Source organism: Buteo buteo, chromosome 11 (assembly GCF_964188355.1).
Source record: "Buteo buteo chromosome 11, bButBut1.hap1.1, whole genome shotgun sequence".
NCBI classification, from domain to species: domain Eukaryota; kingdom Metazoa; phylum Chordata; class Aves; order Accipitriformes; family Accipitridae; genus Buteo; species Buteo buteo.
In genome coordinates this window covers 22,718,161-22,728,757 of record NC_134181.1, presented here as the reverse complement: position 1 = coordinate 22,728,757, position 10,597 = coordinate 22,718,161, and the positions used below count along the sequence as shown (strand labels likewise).

Sequence of the window (10,597 nt, the reverse complement as noted above, 5' to 3'; positions counted from 1 at the left end):
CTGGCCCTGTGCTGGAGTGGGCTGTTTGGAAGGGAGGAAGGCAGCCGAAGGAAGTGACTCCCTGGCTCTGTGGTGGGAGGGTCCCTGCAGGGTGCCAGCTCGCAGATGGCAGTGGCGTGTCCCCTCCAGACACCCACTAGTGCTGGGGTTACAGGCTTGCACCCAGCACGTGGGTTGCCGTGGCTTGGGGATGTCCTGGGGCTGGAAGAAGCAGCTCTTGGCTAACACCACCCCCCCAAAACACCCCCAGGGTGCTGGAGACACAAGCTCAGCCAGGAGCCAGGCTAGTTCCAGCTCCTGCGACCCCAGCAACTGCTCCAGGGATGGAGCTGGAGGTGCCACCCAGTGCGGGCACGATGCGGGCCATGGCAGAGGGAGAGTCTGGTGGGTCTGGGGGAGGAAAAGGAGATAAACAGCTCTCCCGAAGGGAGAGAGGGTCTTTATTAACCACCTGGCAGACGGTGAGGGACTGAGTGATGGTGAGGAACTGGGTGATGATGAAGACCCAGGTGATGGTGAGGAACCCGCAGTGCCAGGCTCAGGGGTTCCCACCCAGGTTGGGACGATGGCTCAGAGCTGAGCAGAGTCCTTACCCTGAGCCACGCCAAGGTCTGTGCTCCCCAGACATCCCCCTCAGCCCCTCATTGCATCAGGACCACGGTCCGGACACAGCCCGGCTACCAGTTTAGGAGAAGGATGCTGTCGGACCTGGCTGCTGCGGGGGCATCTCCCTGCTCTGGGGGGCTGTCACAGCATGATAGTGACAGAGGAAGGTGAGGGGCAGAAGATGACGCTGTTTGGGGGATGCTGATGTAGAGCATGTGCCCTTCTTGCCAGGTCCTGGTGCTGTGCGTCGCTTCAGCCCCCTGTCCCCTGAGTGGGGGAGTCGTGGAGGGGTCCTCCTGAGCCATGGTCTGGGCTTGGCACGGCAATGGAGTCCTCCTGCGCCACGGGCTCGGCACAGCAGCCAGCACTGGCCGGTGGCCAGGGCTGCTGGCTCAGGGGTCCCGCTGCCACAGGGAGATGTGCTCCTGGGCTGCAATGGGATGCAGAGAGTCAGTGCCTCCTGCGCCAGGAAGGACCTAGAGGTCTGGGCAGGGCTGGCAGCAGGGCACAGAGCCAGCAGAGCCGGGGGCCAGCAACACTGGGGCTCGACACCCCCAGAAAGGTGCAGGAGGGCTCCTGGCTGCTCACTTACCAAACTGGCAGATGTACCGGTTTCGGGTCTTGCAGCGCTGGTCATTCCAGTTGAAGGCGGCTGACGCTTGCATCTCTACACAGTTCCCGAACCTGTGCCCCGGTGGGAGGGTGGTAAAGCTGGCCAGTGCTGTGGCATGGCAGCGACACCGCACAGAGTTCGGATGTCTGTATCCAGCAGGCACTTACCCCTGGTTGTCTGGCTGCCCGAAAGCGAAGCTGGTGAAGGACGATGGCTCGCCCACATCCCAGCGGAAGGAAGCCTTGGATGTCTTGTAGGTGAGACCTGGGGGGTGCGACGTGGGCTGCCACAGCTGCCCGCACCCCCTGGGCAGCCCGCGCCCTGCCTGCTGCTGTCACTCACCGATCCAGAAGTTCCCGGTCTCAAAATCGGTGTCTGTTACCCTGTTACCAGTCTCCAAGCGGCTGAGGTAGAAAGACAGGATGTCCTGGACCTTCTGGTTTCTGATCTGGGCCAGCATCGCCCCTTTCTCCTGCAGGGAAGGGAGCGAGTCAGCCCTAAACACGTGGCCCAGATCCACGCCAGGCAGCGGAGAGATTCACAGGGGGGCTGTGAGCACAGGTGGCATTTTTCAGCTGCAAAGGGATGCCCAGAGCATCCCAGGGGCTCACCTGGCACTTTATTTTGGCTCCATAGTAGGTATTGGCCTCAGGGGACACCATGAAGCAGTCATCGTCTATCCTCACGTCGCAGGCGTGGAAAGGGAACCGAATCTTCGCTGGGGGCACAGGCAGGCGCAGGTGGGTCCCTGTGCTGGCAGAGCCAGGCCCACCAGAGGACCCTTAGCCCCACTCCGGGGGTCCCTGCCTGCAGATCCCTGCTGCCACCCTGAAGCAGTGCAGGTGGGTGCAGACTCACTGCCGCACTCAGCTCCGCCGTAGCCCACGTCGCAGAGGCAGGAGCACTCCTCCTTCCTGAACTTCCCATGTAGGCATTGCCCGCTGCACCTCACTGCGGGCAAGAAGGTGTTGCGTTAGCGGGGGGGGGGGGGGGGGGGGTGTCGGCAACCTCTGCCCACCCCGATTTAGGTTGCGCTGCACACCGGGGCACTGAGCTGAGCTGCCCACACTGCACGGCCCGTGCACACGAGTGCACTGAGCTGACCCTGTGCACACATGTGCCGCACAGCTGTGTGCACACGGGCACCGAGCAGACCATGAATGCTGTGCTGGCTGTGCCCATGCATGCACTGCACTGGACCTGTGCACACATGCACTGCACCAGCCATGCACACGCATGCACTGCACTTACCCTGTGCATGCTTACATTGCACCGTCCATGCACACACGTGCACTGCACCGACACTGCACATGCATGCACCACACTGTCCATGCACACGTGTGCACTGCACCAGCCCTTTGCACACATGCACTGCACTGGCCATGCACATGCATCTCTAGAGGCAAGGGGAGGCCAGGGTTGCGTGGATGCCCCTCTCACCTTGGCAGTACCTGCCCGTGTAGCCGGGGGGACAGACGCACTGGCAGCTGCTCATGTCGAGGTGCCCGCTGTTCCTGCAGCTCATGCGACAGGGGTTCCTGGGCACCTCTGGGCACAGCAGAGAGGCGGCGTGGGCATCTAGGGCTACGCCACGGCCGGGGACCACGCAGGGGCCAGAGGGACTGCAGGGACTCACCGCAGAGCCCACCGCCGTGGTCCCAGGACTTGAAGCAGCCGGAGAGGCCAGCAGTGCAGAGGGAGCACCAGGGCCCCTGCTTGTAGGGCAGGACAGGCGTCCCCGCCACCTCCCAGTTGCCCCTGTCGCCGCAGGCAGCTGGAGGCGGCTGCCCCATCTGGCACCAGCTCCCTGCCCCGCCCACACAGCCAAGCCACGCCCCTTTCTGGGGCAAGGCCCCGCCCACACCACCAGCCCCATACATTTCCAACGCCACCAGCCCCGCCCACATTTCATAGGCCCCGTCTACTTCTGGAATGCAGCCCCGCCCACAGCGCCAGCCCCCACCCACCGCCAGGGCAAGGCTCCGCCCCCACCCCCTCACCACGCATCCCCATAGGCCAGCCCACCCCCCTACCCGGACACACCCCTGTGGAGACCCCGCCCACATAGGGGGAAGGGCTTCTCCCAGCTCCGCCCACCCACGGCTATCGCATCCCAGTCCCCCTCGCCACCCCACCCACACCTCCCAGCCCCGCCCGCTCATGCCAAGGCCCCACCCCCCCGCGCTCAGCCCCGCCCCTTCCCGCTCAGGCACCGCCCCCAGCAGCCCCTTACCCTGGGGAGTAGGCGCAGGCGAAGGCCTCGCTGGGGCCGTGGCTGCCGGCGCAGGGGTGCCGGCCGCAGCCCAGCCGCCCCGCCGTGGCCCACACCAGCTGCGAGAGAGTGTGTGTCACCCCTGTCCCCGGGCCTTCAGACCCGCCCTGGGCCCCCCCTGCCGCCCCCACCCCACCCCGCATGGCCCCCATGCCCACCTGGGTGTAATGGCGGCAGGTGGCATTGCTGGCGCAGCGCCCCGTCCCGTAGTCGTAGTGTTGGCCCTCAGCGAACCAGCGCTCCAGAACGGCCCCGAAGCCCCCGGCGCCCGCTGGCAGCAGGGCCTCGCTCCAGCCCAGCTGCGGGGTCGGCGGGGGAGCGGGGCCCTCCAGGCAGCTGGCCACCCGCGCCCCGGCCAGCCGCCCCAGTTCCTCGCTCCACTCCTGCGTAGGTGTGCCGTGAGCCACAGAGGGTCCCCGGGGACAGCCCCCGTGGCAGGGATGCTGGGGGAGAGCAGGGAACCACCCAGGGATTGGGGACCACCAAGGGGTTCAGTCCAGGGGATGACTGGGGGACATCAGAGGGTCGCCATGGGGGATGCTGCAAGGGACCCCAAGGGACCAGTCTTGCTCTTGGTGTGCAGGTGTGGGCTGATCGGGGGACATTGAGGGCCATCATGGGACCTGGAGGACCCCATGGGGGTCCCCAAGGGACCAGCCCTGCCCTTGGTGTGTGCTGGGTCTGGCAGTGCCGGTGGCATGTCCTTCCCCGGGGGCCCCACGCCGGCCAGGTCTTCTGCTTCATTAGCTGGTTAACGAACTACTGTGTAGCACCCATGGGCTGCCCCCCCATCCCTGGGCATGGAGTGGGAGATGGATGGGACATCCAAGGGGGTGGGGGGGGGAACAGATGAACACCTCCAGGGGGGGCTCACCAGCTTCTGCATGTTGGCGGCGGGGGGCTGTACTTTGCTCCTCAGTTTGTTGTGCAGGGAGAGCACCAGGAAGCTCTCCTTCATGCTGAGAGCTGGAGGGGGCAGGACAGCAGGGGCTGGGGATGGGGCCAAGGGGGCTGTGGGGTGCAAGTGCCTTCCCCATATCCCTGGCTGCGGACGGACCCTTCGGGGGGCCCTTCCACCCCCCAAAGAGTCCGTCTGCAGCCGGGGATACGGGGAAGGCACCCGGGTCTCCATGGAGACTCGAGGGGAGAGAAGAAAGCGCTTTTGGGCTGGGAGCACAAAAGGGGCAGGGGCCGCGGGGGGGTCCAGCCTGCTGAGCCCCTGTCTCGCATGGGTGGGCTGAGACTGCCAGGAATGTACTCAGCCCCCCTGCTCATCCCATCCCATCACCAGCCCCATGCCCCCCCCCCCCCCAAACTCCATCCCATGTCATCCCTAGCCCCCATCATCCACCGAGACCCCCGTTGCCATCCCTGGGTGCCCATCACCCACCCAGCCCCCTGCCCGCCTGGCCTGGCCCCAGGGGATGGTGCTTAGGGTGCACCCACCCCCCTCAACCAGTTGCCCCCCAGTCCTGCTGCCAGCAGCAGACCCCCCCAGGCCCTCTCCCGATTACCTCCCGGAGCCAGCGTGGACAACTTCTCCAGAGCATCCGACCCCGTCTCACCCACTCTAAACACCAGGAGGTTAGAAACCAGGAGCACCAAGAGCTTCATGCAGGTGCCTGGGGTTGGGGGGGACCAGACCCCCATGGCTCTGGAGTGAGGACTCGGGAGAGACGAGCCACCCTGCAGCAGCCCTGGCATTGGGGCAAGCTCGGCTGCGCGCTCCTGCGCGCTTGTGTGTGCTTGTGTGTGTGTGTGTCTGGTTGCAGGATTTGATCCTATTCAGGAGTCCAGACAGGCACCGCTGGTCAGCTCGAACAAAAGCTTGACGGGTGAGTAATAGCTCTGTCAAAACAGTTGCTCGCTGGCGCGAACACGGCAGACAACTCCCAGGGCCCCGGGCTGCAGCCCTGCTGGGATGTCCTGTAGCGGGGTTGGCCCCCCGTGCTCTGCCCCAGCCCCGCTGCTGAGCCGGGGTTGGGATGGGAAGGCAGGCAGGAGCAGGGGGTCCCAAGTGGCACCCACTTTGGAGCACTGGGAGATTGGATGGCATGGGGCTGGAGGGGCAGCTAAGGGGGCCCCTGCTGCCAGCCTTCCTCCTGCCCCATGAATTAAACATGCTGGGGAGGTAACACACACCGCCACAGGCACGAAGCCAAATACCCGCTCCGGCGAGCTGGGCAGCATGGTTACGGGGTGGGAGGATGCGAGGGCTGGGGGGCCGGCAGTGGGAGAGATGCTGGGCTCAGGGGGGCACATATCAGCAGGCGCTCGGGGTTGGGCAGGGGTCCCAGAACCCATGCTGCTCCGGGGGCTCAGTAGCACCCCGATGGCTCTGCTCCAGTGTTGGGCTCCCAGCACCCATGCTGGGGAGCTGGAGGTGCTCCCCTGGCACAGGGCAGGTATGTGGGCTTCAAACATACCTGCTTGGGGGTGGCTGGGGGGCAGGCACATGCTGCCATGCCACTTCCTCAGGCCTGTCATGGGTGGGAGGGACAGGGAACATCCCACCTGCCAGCTATCAGGGCTGAGCTGGATGTCAGCAGAAATCCAGCTCTGAATGCCTTCCGTTCCCTCGACCTGAGCCTAACCCTAACCCTGGCCTGAACCCTGGGGTTGCTAATGCCAACCCTAACCCTCCTGCTAACCTCCTGTTCATCTGAACCTAAACCCTTGGCACCAATCCCAACACTAACCCTAACCCTAACCCTAACCTTAACCCAAAACCTGACCTTAATTCTAACCATGAGTCTAACACTAATCCCAACTCTAACTCCAACCCTAACCCTAATGCTAAGCCTAACCCTAAACTTTATGCTGACCCTAACCCTAAACCTAATGCTGACCCTGACTTTAACCCTGACCCTAATGCCGACTGTAATGTCAACCTGCACCCCAACTCTAGGCTGCAGCAGAGCCCTGAGGTCCCCCTGTAGGCTCCAACCGTGGCTGAGCTCACCCCAGCAAAGCCCTGCTGAGGCCGGCAAGTCCGTGGTGCTGCCAGGCTGCCTTCCTCAGCAGCCCCAGCCCCACCGGAGAGTTGGGTGCCGGCACTGACTCCAAAGCCATCCTTTCTCCCGGGAAACTTTCCCATGCTTAGCAAACACACGGGATTAGCCTCATCCTTCACCCCTGCGTGCTGGGGAGCCCCAGAGCTGTGGCTGGCTGGGGGGGGAGCCCGGAACCACCGGTACCGCAGCAAGTGCCGTGACAGCCACTGCCTGGCCCCGGCATCTGCTGGCCCTGTGACATGAAAGGCCCCAAAGCCTCTGATGTGCGGAGAGGGAAGGGAAGGGAGAGGCTGGTGCCAGTGCCAAGGGGAAACTTTCCTACGGCTCTGCCTCGGCCAGGGGAAAAACCAACAAACACACGGGCACGCGCTGTGAATAAATCCCGGTGAGCGCAGGAGCGCGGCTGTGAGCAAGCGGGGCAGAACCGGACTGCCAGCATCTCGTCCCTGCAGCCTGTGCAGCCGGAGCCAGCCCCGGCACGATGCTCCTAATCCCGCTGCCAGCCTGGCTGGCCCTGGGCATCCTGCAGCTGCCCCTCGGCAGCGCCCAGGTAAGGACCCTCGTGCCCCCCATCCAGTCCCCTTGGAGACCCCCCCCCACTGGGGGCTTCTCAGCACCCACCTCTCACACCCCAGCGCCCCATCACCACCCCGGGTTGGGGGGTACGGCACAGCCATGGTGCCCACGTGGCTGCCCAGGGCCAGGGGAGATGGTTGTGGGGCTTTTCTGCTGCAGCAGCAAGATGATGCTAAACCCACCTGGGGCATCCGAGCTGCTCCTCAGCATCCAAGTGCTGGGGCAGGACCAAGCAGAGGGGCTGAAGCTGGAGCAGATACAGAGACAGGGGCAGCCCCCACACTGGGATGGGGAGGAAGGGGCTCTGCCCAGGGCAGGGCATCCAAACCAACCCCAGAGATGCTGCCTGCTGGGCAGGGTCCCCCCAGGCTGCGGCAGGGTGGTGGTGGAGTCTGGCGGGTGATGGGGATGTCCTTGTGTCCTCCCAGGAGTGCCTGAGCCAGCAGCAGGCGCTCAGCGCGGTGCGCCAGATGCAGAAGCTGCTGGTGGCACAGGAGGCCGCCCACCTGCGGGGCACACGTGGACTCCGGCAGCAGCTCTCCATCCTCCAGAACCGCCTCCAGAGACAGGCCACCAAACGCAACGGTAAACCCGGCCGGGGGTGACATCCCCACGGGGCTGGCTCCGACCCCCGGACACCTGGCGAGCAGCCTGGGTGAGGGACCCTCAGCTCCTCGCCAGGGCTGAGGTCGGCTCCAGCTTGGCAATGTCTGTCCTCACCCGTGTCTGTCTGTCTGCAGAGACCTGCCCGCAGCCGGTGGTGCCCCTGAATGGACGGATGCTGGGCCGGAGCGTGCGGGTGGGCCACGACGTTCACTTCGTCTGCGACGCTGGCTTCCGGCTGGTGGGCTCCGAGACGCGCGCCTGCCGACACGACCGCACGTGGAGCGGCACCCAGCCCTTCTGCAGAAGTGAAGTGGAATGGGGTTGGGGTGCCACGGGCTCAGCCCTCCCCGGGGGCTCCTCTGTCACCCCAAGCTGCGGGGTCCCATCGCTCTGCTCCCCCGGCTGCAGGGAGAGCAGCCCAGAGGCTGCAGCAATGGGCGCTGAGGCTGGGCAGCAGGGTGGGGCAAGAATGTGCCGGTGTTCATGAGCTCCTTCTCCCTAGGCATTGATGACTGCTCCAGCAACCCGTGTGCCAACAGTGGGACCTGCGTGGATGGCAACCAGAGCTACACGTGCCTCTGCCCCCGGGGCTGGTCAGGCCCCAGCTGCCAGAGCCCCGTCTACGCCTGTAGGTGCTCAGGTTTGGGCTGCAGAGGACGGGGATGTTCATGGAGACAGCACCCAGCCATGCAGCACCCGCCTCCCCCTTCCCTGGCAGCCCCCCAGGATCTCATCCCCCACCCATGTCCCCATGCCCCCCACCCCAGCAGTGACACCCGCTCACCCCCGCAGACTGGGTGACGCTGAGCAACGCCTCCTTCAGCCGCCAGCCCCGCTGTGCTGAGGGCCGCCCGGGCTCCCGGCGCTGCAGCTGCGATGCCGGCTTCCAGATGCAAGCCAGCGGCATGTGCCACGGTAAAAGGGACATGAGGATGGCGGGGGGGGGGGGTTGGAAACTGAGGCTCAGCATTAATGAGAGCCCCAGACATGCTCTGCTCTGTTCCCCCAGATGTGGACGAGTGCCAGCTCTTCCAGTCCAGTCCCCAGACCCGGCTTTGCCTCCACGACTGCCTCAACCTCCCCGGCTCCTACCGCTGCCTCTGCCCCCCCGGCTACCTGCTCCATGCTGACCGCAATGCCTGCGAGGGTAAGAGCAGTGGGTGCAGGGCAGAGAGCATCCCACGGGACCAGGGGTGCGGTGGGGAGCAGCAGGGACAGCCCCATTCACCCCATGTCACTGCCACAGACGTGAATGAGTGCGCCAGGAAGCAGCACAACTGCACACAGGGCGAACTCTGTATCAACACCTTCGGGGGCCATCGCTGCGTACGCCCCAAGTGCCCCCCACCACGCCACAACACCAGCTACGTCAAGACCTCCGCCTTGTGAGTACCACATGTGGCTCGGGCTGCGTCATGCTCTCTCCCCCAGGTGATGGGTCCTGTGGTGCCCTAAGGACCATATCACGTCAACCAGAGGCAGCAGGGTGAGTGCCAGCCAGCGTTGGCAGCCAATTGCCAGGTAGGGTGCCTGAGTGTGCTTGGCATGCTCCCCAATGATTTTGGGATGCCAGTGGCTGGGGGTGCAGGTGGGAGCACCTTGATGCATGGTGATTTTAATCCAGGATCTCAGCCCCCCAGAGCCCCAGCCTGGGTGGAACGATGCCATTTCCCCTCTGCTGCACGTCCACGCAGTGCCGTCGGCTGCCATCCAGCAGGCAAAATCCCCCTGGTCCTGCTTGTAAGACTGAACTGTTTTGCGGCTGAGCACAAGTGACCCAAGCGGAGGAGCATCCCTGCTCTGAACAAGGGATGTTCCACTGTGGGAGGCACATCTGAGCCTGGCTCCATCCCTGGCCTCCAGCCAGGACTGTTGTAACCCAGGTCCCAGCCTCGGAGTGCGACCCAGAGCCATATCCCTGCAAGGCATGGCATTTGCCTGGCAGAGGCAGGGATGGGACAGAGAACCGATGCTGGGCACACTCAGATGTGGCTGACTTGGGTTGCTCTGCCACAGGACCGGCAGTGGAGCTGGAGATGCTACCTGCAGTGCAGGCTAGGCTTGTTTGCAAGGATGCAGGCAGCTCCCCGAGAGCCAAACCACTGCACTGAGTGGTTGTACTCCTTCTCTCCTGGCAGCCAGTGTGAGAGGAACCCCTGCCCCATGGAGAGCCGAGCCTGCCGCCTGGCTGCCACCTCCATCTCTTTCCACTACCTGCCTCTCCAGGCCAACCGCACCGTGCCCCGCGTCCTCTTCAAGATGTCCACCACCCGCTTCGTGGGCGACAGCCTGCGCTTTGCCATCATGGGCGGCCGGGGCCAGGGCGTCTTTGCCGTGCGGCGCTCTGACCGGCAGACGGGAGAGCTGGTGCTCACCAGCCCTGTGGCCGGGCCAGCCACGCTGGAGGTGGAGCTGGAGATGAGCGAGTTCTCCCGCAAGGTCCTCCTGGGCAAGCACATCTTCAAGGTCACAGCCTTTGTGTCCCCATATGAGTTTTGATCCCCTTTGGAGGTGGGTGTGGGGCCAAGCCAGGGTCTACCCTGGGGAGTGATGGAGAGGGTTCAGCTCAGTGGTCCCAGTTCTTGTCCCATTGGGGACTTCCCTCTCCCATAATGCTTGCTCATGGCTGGCAGGGCAAAGCCATCGCAGCAGAAATGGTGCCTGTCGCAAAGGCTGCAAGGAAAACCCTGCGAGCAATGGGGGCACCAGTCTGGGGGTGCCTGCCTCTGCCAGCCCCCTTCCTCTCTGCCCCCATGGCACACAGAGGGGCACAGCAGAGCAAGCCGATGGCACGTGGCATGCAGGTCCGGTTCCTTGTATCTTCTAACCTCTAATAAAAGAAAAGTGGCTGTAGGAAGGGTGTCCTCCTTGCTGTATGCCTGCTGCGTGGGAGCAGCCCCGTGCTCCTGG

General features: G+C 64.6%; 2 protein-coding genes across 2 annotated transcripts; one reads left to right on the top strand and one right to left on the bottom strand.

The window, feature by feature from the left end:
- Positions 1-442: 442 nt before the first annotated feature.
- Positions 443-5,195, bottom strand: LOC142036276 (C-type lectin domain family 18 member A-like). Its single transcript, XM_075039404.1, has 12 exons — positions 5,006-5,195; positions 4,366-4,457; positions 3,650-3,874; positions 3,453-3,550; positions 2,856-2,977; positions 2,660-2,767; positions 2,078-2,170; positions 1,831-1,937; positions 1,562-1,691; positions 1,387-1,483; positions 1,199-1,290; positions 443-1,036 (listed from the first exon to the last, which is right to left on the bottom strand). Exons 1-12 carry the CDS (start codon positions 5,193-5,195, stop codon positions 999-1,001), a joined length of 1,392 nt encoding a protein of 463 aa, XP_074895505.1. The 3' UTR covers positions 443-998.
- A 1,791-nt stretch (positions 5,196-6,986) lies between these two features.
- Positions 6,987-10,186, top strand: LOC142036275 (fibulin-7-like). Its single transcript, XM_075039403.1, has 8 exons — positions 6,987-7,055; positions 7,510-7,666; positions 7,822-7,992; positions 8,190-8,315; positions 8,480-8,602; positions 8,697-8,834; positions 8,934-9,072; positions 9,826-10,186. The coding sequence occupies exons 1-8, from the start codon at positions 6,987-6,989 to the stop codon at positions 10,184-10,186; spliced, it is 1,284 nt and encodes a 427-aa protein (XP_074895504.1).
- The last annotated feature ends 411 nt before the right edge of the window (positions 10,187-10,597 follow it).